This window comes from Galeopterus variegatus, unplaced genomic scaffold, assembly GCF_000696425.1.
Source record: "Galeopterus variegatus unplaced genomic scaffold, G_variegatus-3.0.2 Scaffold191, whole genome shotgun sequence".
Classification (NCBI taxonomy): Eukaryota; Metazoa; Chordata; class Mammalia; order Dermoptera; family Cynocephalidae; genus Galeopterus; species Galeopterus variegatus.
In genome coordinates this window covers 798,082-812,139 of record NW_007726302.1, presented here as the reverse complement: position 1 = coordinate 812,139, position 14,058 = coordinate 798,082, and the positions used below count along the sequence as shown (strand labels likewise).

General features: G+C 36.0%; 1 protein-coding gene across 1 annotated transcript in view; it reads left to right on the top strand.

The window, feature by feature from the left end:
• The window catches only part of ESF1 (ESF1, nucleolar pre-rRNA processing protein, homolog (S. cerevisiae)), a 65,380-nt gene extending 52,894 nt beyond the window's left edge, over positions 1-12,486 (top strand). The window contains exons 13-15 of the mRNA XM_008564792.1: positions 8,086-8,162; positions 9,728-9,874; positions 11,590-12,486. Of these exons, the coding sequence (XP_008563014.1) occupies positions 8,086-8,162; positions 9,728-9,874; positions 11,590-11,847 (482 nt within the window). The 3' untranslated portion in view covers positions 11,848-12,486. The remainder of the gene's footprint in view (positions 1-8,085; positions 8,163-9,727; positions 9,875-11,589) is intronic.
• Positions 12,487-14,058: the final 1,572 nt, after the last annotated feature.

Below are 14,058 nucleotides of genomic sequence, written 5' to 3'. Positions count from 1 at the left end.
AGATTTTTCACATCCTTGGTTAGCTCAATTCCTAGGTATTTTATTTTTTTGGTGGCTATTTACATTTAAATTGTGAATAAACTTTCTCTAAAGTTAGTAACAGAAGTTCCACGGGAAAAGGTATAGATAACATTTGCTCGCTGTCAGTGTACTTTTGGTTTCAGAATGCTTCCTAGGAGTAATTGTTTCTATCTGGGTGCAGTATTTTCTTTTCTTTCTTTCTTTTTTTTTTTTAAAGGAAAAAGAAAAACAGAAATTCTGTGAATTTTTTTACATAAAATTTAGGGCCAGAAAATGGTTGTTTATTCATTCTGTGAACAAATATTTTGATTGCCTATCAGGTTCTGGGCACTCTGCTAGGCTAGAGATACAGCAGTAATAATTTTAGTAAGATTTCTTCCCTCAAGGAGTCTGGTTTCAGTGAAGACATGCTAAGCAGATAAACAAATAATGAAAAGAGTATGGTAAATGTTTGAAGGATGTAACTGGGAGGAAGAAGGAGTTAGGAGAGTTTACATAGGGTAGGAAAGAATGCTTCTTCGAGATAGTGATGTTCCAGCTGAGACCTGTAGAATGAGAAGTCAGGCATAAAGTGCATTGCACTGAAGGAAAAGTGGGCAAAAGGCTGTGAGGTGAGAAAGAACGTGTCGTGTGTGTTGGAAAGACAACAGTGTGGCTGGAACATGGTCAGAGAAGGGAGTTCAATATCAGGGCAGGCCAGAAACACAGTCAAAAGTGACCCTACGCTTTCTTGTCCTGAAAGCAAATTTGGGTTGTACTCTACCGACGATAGAAAGCCACTGAATAGTCTTTAAACAAGGGTGTGACATGATCTGGTATATATTTTAACATATTACTCTGGTTCCTGCAAAGGGAACAGATTAAAGAAAGGCATCGGTGAGAGCTGGGAGACCAGGCTTTTGCAGAGGTCTAAACAAGAGTTGATGGTAGTTTATATGGCATGCCAGTAACGGAATTGGAAGGAGAAAACAGAATGGAATTCTAGATGTATTTTTGAAGTAGATTTTCTAATATATTTGGATCAGGAAGAAAATTAGCTTAACTCCTAAGGTTTTGGTTTGAGTCTCTGGGAGAATGCCCTTCCATTCCCTGAGTTAGGAAGGAGTGTAAAAACATTAAGTTTGGGTAGGACGCATATAGGTCCATTTTGGCCATAATTGCTTTGAGGTGTCAATTAGATATCCAAATGGAGGTGTTAGGTTGGCATTGAGGTATGAGTCTCAGAGATCAGCAGAGAGGTCAGAGTGCAAATATAGACTTACATATCAGCAGCATATAAATAGTACCTCAAACCATGGAGCAGGAGGTAGAAAGCACTGATAAGAGAAGAGGATGCAGGATTGGATCCTGAGGTCAGGTGAAGCCTATATAAGGTATTACTCTGTCATGCTGGAGGATGCACTACCTGGAAGGTTGGGGAAAGCTTAAGAAACTGAGAAGGAGCAGCTGTGAAATAGGAAAAGCATAGGCATTGTGTCATGTGAACCGAGAGAAGAACGTGCATAGGAGAGATGTGATTGTGTCAGGTGCCACTAGGCATACAGAGAAGTGTCTTGTAGACACTTGGTGAGGTATAGAGGTCATTGGGTGACCTTACATGCAATTTCAGTAGATTAGTGTGGTTTAAAGTAGGAGTGAGAGGTGAGGAAGTAGAGACTGAGAATGTAGATCATTTTCCAAAACTTTTACTGCGAAGGGAAGCAGAGAAATAGAGCAGTAGCTGAATGTGGGTAAAGAGAAGGTTTTTTTTTTAAGGTATGAGCTTTTAGGACTTGTTTTTATCTTCTTGAGATTGCTCTATCAGAGAAGAAGTGATTGAGATACAAAAAATAGGGATGATAAATGCAAGGGCAAAGTCCTTGAGAAGATAGGAGGGTAGGACCTAGAGCACGATGGAGGTTTGGCTTTAAAGGAGTCAGGATGCATCTTTTTTATCAGGAGAGAAGACAAAAAGTAAGTACTAATGCAGGTAGGAGGAAGGTGAGGGATTTTCCTGATTGGTTTGTGAGATTATACTGTTTTTTATACATTTGCAGAATTCCAGATAATCTGGGTGGGCAGGTAAGGTAAGAACCTGGAAACAGATCATTCTAGGAAGGGTTACTGCCTAAGGCAATTGATGAAATGAATTTTCAAATTTAAAGTAATGTTCTAGTCAGGATAGCTGAGAATGGAGAAAGATGGGGCATATAAATCTGAAGTCCTGGCCAAGGGCAGCAGTATGGGAGGCCTAAACAGAAAAGGAGAAAACCAGTTGAGCCACACAGTCAGGCTGGTCCACAAAAGCAACATGTACCTTTAATGCCAGACATGGCTTCTCATAGGCATAATACAAAGCTGTGTGCACTCATTCATTTATATATTCATTCAGTCAGCCAATAAATTATTGAATGTCCAAATCACCCAATCTACCCATATTACTTTCACCGTTTCTTAGAAGATATTTATATATGAGAATGATATAGTTTTTTCCCAGGTATTTTTGTCTGACTACCTAGAGTATAAGTGGGCTTTCAAAAAATATGTGTGTTAAATATATATCATGTATATTCTCGAATAGATGGATTTAATGCGAAGTTTTCGCTTAATTTCCAACTTTTTCCCTCAAGATAAGCTAAACTTGCATTTAACAGTATCCAAAAGATATAAAGAAAAATAAGTGTTGAATATTAACATTTTATATTCAGTGATCCAGGAGGGTGGTTTAGAGGTTAGATGGAAGCATATATTTAGGGAAATGGATTTCTATAAGGAAGTCAAAAAGAAGAGTTTTTTCATGTCTTCTAGGTGCAAGGCTGTATAATAGGGAATCTTCAGGAGAGTTGGACTTTGGTTCGGAATTCACCAATTCGTGTATATTTTTATTTTATTTTATTTTTTTGTGGGGGTGGCTGGCCAGTACAGGGATTCAACCATTGACATTAGTGTTATCAGCACCACGCTCTAACCAGCTAAGCTAACCAGCCAGCCCTGTAGTGTATTTCTTAATTTAGATATAAAATAACTCAGGTGACCTATATTGGTGTATTAATTTATCACCACAGTATTGCCTTCATTATTAGTCAGGACACGTTTTGGATTATAGTACCTTGGAAGTGAAATATAGTCATTATCTAAGGATATAGGCCCTGGTTTTCAAAAATATTTAAGATATAATGAGTTTAGCTCACCGGTGTTTGGAAGGATATGTAGTTCAAATTTAATAGTTGAACAGGACAAAGACATTGTAAACCAGATAAAATTGAGTACATTTATAACACCTGTGCCCTATGCAATCCGATAGAGCTAAATTTATACACCTTTCAAAATATGGAGGAATTGAGTTCATTGATTGATGGCCAGGCATGGTGTTGGTTCAGGTTAGTAGCCAGTGTGAGTGTCAGAGATCTTTTATAATTTTTCCTTCTATTTTTTTTCTCTGTGCTGCAAACCTGGTATCAAATGGAAGTTTTAGAAATATAATGTACCTCTAAAATGAGTTATTTTTTCTTTTAGAAATTAAATATTGCTTATTGCTGTCTAATTGCATAAACTCTCTAATAAGATTTTGTTTTTGAAGAAGCAGGACCAAAATAAAGTACATCACTATTAAAATGTATCCTTTGTCTTAGATATTTGATAAACCACCATGAAAATCTAATAATGGGGTGCACATATTTTATTCATTCAACCAGTATTTTGAGTGCTTACAATGTACCACTTGTATGTTTTACAGTTTACAAATGCTTTTATACACATTCTGTTCTCTAATCCATACTTCAGCCCACTTTAGAGATGAGTCAACTGAAGATCAAAGAACATAGTTGAATTGCCCAAGGGCTAAGTTGTAGCTGGTAGAATCTGAATCCTAGTGGGCTTCCCTTTACTTTTTATAATTCTGTAAGTACGTCGTAAAGACCAGAGCCAGCATCAGGACCCACGTGTATAAAAGCTGGGTGTGAGAAATTGCCGGGTTTCCAAGCAAATGCAGAATCTCCTGGCCTAGAAGAGAATTAACAGACTTCATCCACTATAGGCAAGTGATCTTGGATGCAGGGACTTGCTACAAAAAAAGAGCGAATCACTAGTGAGCTTACCACTCCTGTCTGGTCAGTATTGAGACCCATCTGCCCTCCAATGAATTCTCTTAGCTTCTTGCTCACATGAAGTGCTCAACTAAACCCTCTGGAGGAAGTTTTTTATGGAAACATTCTTTGACATTACAAGTAATGGAAAATGGTATTTCCTTTATTTATTTTACAGATCAATTTTTTTACAGCACATCTTTTTCTGTAGATGTATTCTGTTATATTTTTTTGCTTAAAGGGATAGTGGCCCCAGTAAGGGTTGTTTGGATTTATTTTATTTATAGAACTCTAACATCTGATTTGGGGTCTCTATTAGTATTTGACAGCAGTCCCAGGAGAAGTGGTTTCTTACTTGCCAAAAGATTCACTGAAAAATAAAATAACATTTTAGAACAGGAACTTTCATTTCCCTAGTACAGACAGTCCCCCACTTATGATGGTTCAACTTATATTTTTCAACTTTACGATGGTGTAAAACCTTCACAATTTTGACATAATGTATGTTATTCAATAAATTTCATGAGATGGTCAACACTTTATTATAAAACAGGCTTTGTGTTAGATGATTTTGCCCACTCGTAAGCTAACGTAAATGTCTTAGCATGTTTAAGGTAAGCTAGGCAAAGCTATGACGTTCGTTAAGATAGGTGTATTAAATGCATTTTCAACTTAGGGTATTTGCAATTAACGGTGCGTTTATCAGGGCATATTTATCTTTTGTCTAAACAATTCAGTCTAGCACACAGTGAATTCTTTGTGAGGAAAGAAATTTTCATCACAGTAAAATTGAATATCATTTTTAGCCTTGACCATCTTGGAGACTCTCTTTTTTCTCCTTTCCTGCAGTCTTCCTTTCAAGTTTATTTTTATGACTTTTCACCAGGTTGTTATAAAATCTGAAGTAGTTCATGTGGGCTCTTTGAAATTATTTTCCACAGCTGTATATGACGATCTTTATTTCTTTTATTTATTAATCATATTCAGCCTGATTTTTCTCCCTGCCACAGAGCGATCTTCTGCATATGTCACTTGTTTGTTCATGTCAAAAGGAGCTCTTGACTTGAGAGTACAGGAGCAGAGGTAAACTTAGGGATGGAAGTTCAGACCCTAAGAAAGTGGAGCCTTGGTGATACTGACATATGTAAATACATACACATACTTTAAGACAGAGAAAAGATTATAATCTTAAGGTAGATACATCATTTCCTGAAAAACATTTCAGATAGGCCCAATGAAGATTTGCACTTTAGAGAGAAGGGCTGTATACAATAAATGATTCTTCTTAGAAGTGCAAAACAAATGCCTTGGTAGCCCTGAGGGGTGAACCTGGCAGCACATTTTTGCTGGCATGTTCTCTTGTCTGGGCATGTCTACTGCACAGGTCTGCATGAGTATAGCAGGGACTTAATACACAGGGAGCAGTTTCTAAAGGTTCTCAAATTTAGGCTTTGCTTTTCCTGTTATACCTCATTAGCTGCAGTTCTTCAATCATCATATGTTCTGTAAATTTAACTTCTTTATTTCACAGCAGAATGCATTTTAAGTGGAAAGGACTATTAAAAACAGAATGACATTTGATATCGAAGGAATGTAATGTAGTGGTTACCAGTAGAGAGCCTGAGCCAGAGAGCTTGAGTTTGAATCATGGTTCTTTTGCTTACTAAACCCATGACAAATTACTTAACCTCTCTTTGCTTCAGTTTCCTCATCTACAAAATGAGGATTATAAGAGACAGGGAAATCTATCCCATGACATTGTTTTGAGAATTAAGTTAATTAATATACATAAAGTGAATAGAGCAGTGCTACTGCCTGACACAGTTAAGTATGTTGTGTTAATTGACTGTAAGAGAACATTGTTTTTTTTGCAGTGGAAGGACAGGCAGAACATAGTTTATCCAAAGAAGACAGTGTCCAGGCAGTGCAGAGAAAATCGACATTGTACAGTAACATTCTAGAGTAACAGAACATGGCTTTGTAGATACTGAGCCTTCCAACTTGTCATACTAATCTTTCATACAATACCACCCTGACACCAACTCCCTTTGAACCTCTCCCACTCAAACAGGCACAAAAAGGGAAGAAAAGTCTGGCATCAGCACAATCACCAAGGACGCCAGCACATCTGATATATGTGTAGTCAGACTATAGCAATAGTAATAGCAAGCACTTACAAAGTGTCTTTTACAGTTTTTTGTTTCATTCTCAGAATCAGTCAGTGTTCACACAATGCATTTAGTTTTGTCTCTTTAGTTCACTATAATCTAGAAGACCCCAAACACACTTTTTTCTCCCATAACATTGGCCTTTTCAAGGGTAGTGATCTTTGGAATGTCTCACATTCTGGATTTATCTAATAGTTTCTTGTCCCTTGGTCTCCTGTATGTGCCATAAACTGGAAGTTAGACTAGTGGTTCAGTAGGATTTATGTTGAATGATTTTGGCAAGAATACTTCATAGGCAATGCTGTATCTGTCATATTATATCACATGGGGTTGGGAGATGTCAGATTGTCCCACAGATCACTTGATTAAGGTGGTATAGTACCCACCAGCAGATCTTCTTAGGCTCTACTAGACAGTTGAACTCAAAAGACTTAAGTTGGTCACACTTGGCTCTCACAGGTATTTGGGCAAGGAGACATGTGACAGGGCAGCGTGTGGTGTTTCTCTTCAGTAGAGTTGTCACAGCAGTCCACTCAGCAGTATAGCTCAGGTACAAGGAAAGGAGACACAGTATGCAGTAGTCACTCCAAATCAGAACTGATATCTTTTTAACAGTGCCTAGGTATAGCCTCCAGATCCTTCTTATACCAGTTACAATAGTCATCGGATTCAGGGAAGCCCAAAGTTATGAGCATTTAGAGACCTCTATACATCCAATTCTCCAATCAAGAACCACTTTTACCAGAAGTAGTTTTGCCTGGTAGTAGAACTACAAAGTTAACTGAAGATCAAATTTGTCTTTAAGAAAGAGAAAAGATTTTGTTAAACTTATACTTGCCAAATTGTTATTGTAAAGATAAGTTTTTCATTTTGCAGATGAGTTTTTAAGGGACAGAGTGTTAAGAGTTTATATATTGAAAGTCAAAGTTCCTTTCTCTTTTTGATTTTTTCCATTGTTCTTATACTAGGAAAATATTTCTCTTATTTAGGATCAAGTAGCTATTCCCTTGTATTTTCTCATAGGTTGCTTTTGGTTTTTGGTGGGTTGTTTTTGGCAGCTGGCCGGTATGGAGGTCTGAACCCTTGACCTTGGTGTTATAACACCACGCTCTAATCAACTGAACTAACTGGCTAGCCCATGTTTTGTTTTGTTTTGTTTTTTAAATGTTTAATTCTTAAATCCACCTGCATTTTATTTTCCTGTTTATTATGAAGTAAGGCTATAACTCAATTCTTTTTTTCCAGTATGAAGTAAGTTGCCCAGCACCAGTTATTAAACAATCCCTTCTCTTTCCACTGATGCGCGATACATTTTATTATATACTAAGCCATATTGTTCCATTGCTCTCATTATATAGGATAGTAAGTTTTTTGGTTATTTTCACTTTTCAGTACATTTTAGTATTCCATACCACTAGTACATCAAATATACCTTATTAATCTTTATAAAGATTTCCTTGAATGGAACTTTATTTAGAATTCCATTAAATGTCTCTGAGTTTTATTATGAATGGATGTTGAATTTATCAAATGCTTTTTGTGTCTGTTGAAATGATCTATGTTTTTTCTTTTTTAGTTGACAAAATAAACTATAAATTGCATTCAGAAGAAATTCTTCATAATATGCTGTCACCCCATCCCAAAGTATTGTATTTATTTCATTCGTATGCATATAGTCTTCTTTCAGTAATATGTTTTTTCTTCGGTTAGTTTTGACACATTTATTGTTAAGATTATTCCTGGATAACTTGCATTTTTTCCTGCTAGTATAAACAATTTGTTGCTGATAGTCCTATAATTTTTAACCCTCTTATCTTTGTTTGTTGTGCCAGGTATAAAGAAAAAATCAATGAGGTCTGCAAAAGAAAGTACATCTCCAGAGGAAGAAACTGAGATAGAAAGACAAAAGGTAAAACATGGTCATTGTTACCTGCTTAGTGGATAATTGAGATATGCAATTTCAGTGAACTTATCCACATGAGTTTCTATTGTACCTAATTTAAAAAGTAACTTATTTTAGCAATGAGATTTATAAATAAATTATAAGATACATAATTAAATATTTTAGCAGCATAGTTTGTAAATATCACTTTTCACTAAACATTATCTCTCCAACTAGTACAGAGTTAAATTTTACCTCAAACCAAGGGCATGTCCTTTTATTATTAAGAGGAAATTATTTCATTATTAAAAACCCTTACTATATTGAGATGGAAAATACTATTAAAACCTCCATATAATATTGCCATAAGTTTTAATTCAATCTGAATCTGTTCTGTAATATAGACTTTGCTATTACAGCTTATCAAATGCTAATTTCTCTTTTTATTATTGCAAACAACATAAATTTAATGTACAAAATTACAATCTTTCTTGGAAATGCAGGGAACCTTATGCTTCATTGACCCTATGGGTCCAAAGTCATACACTTTATTGGCACAGAGTTATATGTATTTTTGCTGAGGCAGAAATTGGAGTCAACAAAGCCCCCTATGGCTGAAGTTCACAGCACTGTTTAGTAGTGAGCCTGACTAGCCACCTATACCCTGCATCTTAATGTATCTTCTATTCTCTGTTCATTGCATACAGTAATGCTCGTATAGTTATTTAAAGAATAAAGAAAATCTTTGCGGAAAATGACTCTAAAAAGAAAGCCAACTGCAAGAGCCAGTGGTGGAAGTGAAGGGAAATTAAAACAGTCTAAAGTGATAATATAGGAAGATACACAAAGGTTTGGGAGCTTACTTTGTATTTTTACTAGTATACATGGTGGTTTACTTAATTCATGAGGGTTTCCGTTTAATCCTGTGGCTGGTAAAAAAAAATACCTATTTAGTGGAAACAGACATTATAGTCGATTTCAGAAGCAAATACTAAGATCCTGACTTCATAGAAAAGTATCAGGATTGAAAAAGCAAGAGAAAAAAAGAAATTCTCCTTGTTGTTAAAGTATATGTTTGGAAAATATAATTTGTATCACAAAATAAGTGCTTGCTAGGTTTAATGTCATTACTTAAAAAGAACAAAGTGAAAATGAAAATTTTTTATTTGGGGGATTTGAGGACTCTTGTTCCTGTGTGAAATATGGTCTAGGTATTAAATACAAGCTTTCACCCCTCACCTGCTCTGGGTAATATTGCTTCCAGAGATTCTGCCTTATTGCTTTATGAAAGTCTCTGGGTTTCTTTATGCATCTTGGTAACCCACAATCAAGCTGGCCGGTTGGCTCAGTTGGTTAGAACGCAGCCATGTAACACCAAGATCAAGGGTTTGGATCTCCATACCAGCCAGCCACCAAAAAAAAAAAGGTAATCCACAATCAGTTTACAGATGACAGATGTTACTCCGGAGCTTTAACAATTGAGTTCTTCTTTCATCTCCTTTCATAGGCATAGGGGATATCTGTGCCCCATACTCCTCTTTGGGAACAAAAAGAAACATTTGTACATTTGAACTTTTTTTTTCTCTCCGTAGGCTGAAATGGCTTTGCTCATGATGGATGAGGAGGAAGATAGCAAAAAACACTTCAATTACAACAAGATTGTGGAGCACCAAAATCTTAGCAAAAAGAAGAAAAAACAGCTCATGAAAAAGAAGGAATTATTAGAGGATGACTTTGAGGTAACCAGGGACACAAGTCATTACCCTCTTAAAGTTGGAGTTAAATCTCAAGTCAGCTTTGGAGATAGAAATTGAGTGTAGTCGAAGTAACCCTTGAAAATCTGTCTTAGGAAGGGCCTATGGTGGGGCCAAAGCCACCATCTTTTAGTCCAACACAAGCAGTTCATCCCCAGTGTGGATCATATCACTGATTCTTTGGTTGAGCACCATGTGAAGTAGTTGATTTGTATTTTGGTAGCCATGCTGCACCAAAAATATGTAGCTTATAACGTGGTGCTCATGCCGACAAAGATGTGCTTAATTAAGCCTGACTGCAGAAGAGCAGGTTTATGTCACATTGGGTCACACTCAGCTGTGTGCAGTGGCCAGCACAGTAGGCTGTGCTGTTTTAATTGCTGTGTTTCTTGTTTCCATCACTCCTTTTTTCTCTTTTTGCTGAGTACATGTTAATGGCCTCAAAGTCTCTATGCATGAGTTTTTTATAGAAAACCTACAAACAGCTATTAGGAACTACTTAACAACTTCCAACCATTAATATGGGAGAATAAACCCAGAAGGAGGCAGGGGAAATTTTGTATTTGTTTGAAGAATGGAGAGGAGCCTATAGATAACTTCTAGGTAGTATGTAGAGGGACTTTGAGGCCACTCTGTAGCTCCAGTTCCTGTGAGTCAGTTTCATATATGATTCTGTTCCACTAAACTTTTTAATGAGTTGATTTTCTTATGAAAAACAAAGAATGATTTATAGTCAGATTTTCTGTTATGAGATCTGCCTTCACACATTAATAATCATGCATAAAAATATTTTTCATGAGCTTTAAATTCTTGATATTGCATCCGTTGGCCTCACTATAACTAAATAAAGCTACCGTCTGTCTCCAGGTGAACTTATGTTTCCCATGCTTCCCTTTCTTGCCTGCCACCCCATGCCTGGCAGTCTTCAAAGACCTGATTGGGGTTAAGGGTACATCTTAGATGTAGAACCACAATGTTTTTATAGAATGTTGGCCTCACCATAACTAAATAAAGCTACCGTCTGTCTCCAGGTGAACTTATGTTTCCCATGCTTCCCTTTCTTGCCTGCCACCCCATGCCTGGCAGTCCTCAAAGACCTGATTGGGGTTAAGGGTACATCTTAGATGTAGAACCACAATGTTTTTATAGAAAGATAGAAGATAAGTTTGGCCAGACCTTGGTCTCAGGGGTGGATTCTTTCCCATAGTGGTCTTTAAATCTCTTCATCTATGAATCATTCTCATTAGCTACTTATTTTTGGCATCCGGGTTAAAATTTCTCAAAATATACTCAGAATGCAGTGACTTTGTGTAAAAGTACAGCAGAATGTGACCTGATTGGCTTACTTATGTTAGCCAGAAATTGATTTCATGCTGTAAGCATGGGGAAGCCCTGTCTTGGGAACCACTCCTACATTCAGTCAATCTAAGTGATCATTGTAGTTACAGGCCATGATATATATAACCACTATAGTTCTAATGAATAGATTGTTATTGTGCGATAAGAACAGTGTGCCGTGCACATTATGGTCCAAGGGTAGGCCTTAAAACTCCATTGAAGATCAGTTGGAAAACAATTTTCTGATTGTACAAATGCTGAAATTTGTATTTTACATAATCGACAACCCACTGACTTTCATTTGGTCCCCATTTTGAGGCCTTTTGGTTTACTAATTTTATTTCTTTATTTTGAATTTACAGGTAAATGTTAGCGATGCACGGTTTCAGGCGATGTATACTTCCCACTTGTTCAACTTGGATCCCTCAGATCCTAATTTCAAGAAAACAAAAGCTATGGAAAAAATCCTTGAGGAGAAAGCCCGGCAAAGAGAACAAAAAGAACAAGAACTTACTCAGGCAGTAAAGAAGAAAGAGAGTGAGAATCAAAAGGGATCTCAGAAGAAGTCCATTGATCCTGCCTTGTCAATGCTGATTAAATCGGTAAAAAATAAAACATAGCAGTTTCAAGCAAGAAAAAAACAGAAAGTCAGATAACTGAATATTGTTTCTTGTGGGACTGAGAATGTGTTCTCCTAAAGTACACAGAAATACTAGAAGGAATATTTTGGGGGAACAAAACTGCCTTTCAGGAATGTGAATAAGATCTTATTCTGACCATAGTAAAATTTTTTTTCATAAATACTTGTACCTAATTGTGGATGATTGACAGATTTGTACTGTATATTTTCACAGATTAATTATAGTTAAATTACCTGAATTGAAGGATTTATAAAATGTTTATACTTTCTGAAATTTAGTTTCTACTAGTAGAAGGTTATTCTAAATTAGCTTTTTAAAAGACTTTACCATTCTGTGTAAAAAGAGAGTAGTATCTATCTTAAGTCTGTGTAAAGGTAGGGACAATTTGAAAATGTGTATATGCAGAAGGCAGATTTAGATAGCAATAAAAATAATTTATTTTATAGCCATAAAGGATGGAAGCCAAGAACTTTGTTGTTTGGTCATATTTAGTATAGTTTGTTTATGAAGTTAATTTGTAAATAAAAGTACAAAATATTTCTATTATTTTGTATAATACTGATTTATTTCATTTTATGCACCTCAAATAAACTACTCTCTGGAAAAAAATCTGAAAAACTGACTTTAACTCTTTAAGAGGACAAGTCCATGGAAAGGCAGTTCCAGGTTTGCATGGCTCATAATTGCATTTGAAATGTTTGTGAGCTCTCCAATGGCTTTTCTATTAATAAAACACACCTTCAAGGCCTTAACGCAATGGAAATAAATCCATAATATGGTGGCTTCTGAATGGTGGTAAGGGTTTGGCCAGGTTTGTGGTTAATAGTAAACTTAACATTTTTGGTATAAATATTCAAACTTACCAATGTAGCATTTTTTTTAAAAAAATAATTATTTCATTATACTCCTGTTGAGTGAGAGAGAGAGAGAGAGAGAGAGAGAGAGAGTGTGTGTGTGTGTGTGTGTGTGTGTGTGTGTGTGTCTGGCCGGTAAGGAGATCTGAACCCATGACCTTTATGTTGGAGCACTATGCTCTCCCAAGTGAGCTAACTGGGCAGCCAATGTAGCATATATTTTAAAGAGTAAAAGGATGCAGAACTCAAAAGTGATATCAAAATAATAAGGAAATATAAACAGTCTCTGGAAGGGGAAGAAGAAAAGACCACATTTAAATTCTTCAGTATAACAGTGAGAAAAATGCAGAGTGTCTAAAGAGGGAATTGTGGTTTTATCATAAAGCACTGACATTGTTAGGTTATTCAGCAAAATAAAATAGTGTTTCTACTGATACGTGTGTGAACTTCCCAGTATTTACTCATTACTGAAAGGTCATGAATCTTAACATGTTTATGAATATAGTCTTTAAACAATTCTATAATGTTTCTTATTTCATTCTATGCAAGGAAAAAGTTTTGTGCTGTTTAAGCTGTTTAATTATAGTGTAGGGATTACTCAGTTTGATTTTAAGGCTCCTGTGAAACAGTCCTTTAGTTGTTTGGTTTGGCTTTTTTGTTTTTGAGCCCTTTGTTTCTAAGTCACTGCATGTAGTTGTAAAATCTCATATTACTACTCAGGTACATAATTATAACAAATAAGTTGAGCACAGAAGTTATATACAACCCTGTCTCCTTTTCTCAAAGAATTGATTTTTTTATATAGAAAAAAAATGAGAACAGCATTATCAGGTACTGCATTGTGTTAAATGTTTAAACATTCTATACCAAGAATTCTCGGGTACTCAAATTATTGCTGGTAGTGAAATTCAGGATAAAAAATGGGCACCATCACAATTCAGCAAACAGGTGAGGATACCATTGGTAACTTAAGGTCACATTTATTTGGATTTTTAATTGTTGGGACCTTAGATCTACACTATCATCTAGAAAGCTTCATAAGTGACTCAATACCAGTGAAGCTCTGGGTTCTCAGAATTTTGTTGAAAGTCTTGGGGATCAGCTTGGTATTCATTATTGTTGCTATTTACTTTCTGAGGGAGATATGTTAGAGATACAAGCACTCATTCCATATTCATTGCAGAGTAGGCCAATATTAGATAACCTTTTTGCTTTTTCCATACATTAGAATCAGCTGGTGAGTCTTAAAAATCCCAGTGGCTAGGCTGTATCCTAGACCTATTAAATCATACCTATGGTAGTAGGATCCTGGCATCATGAACTATCCAGGTAATTC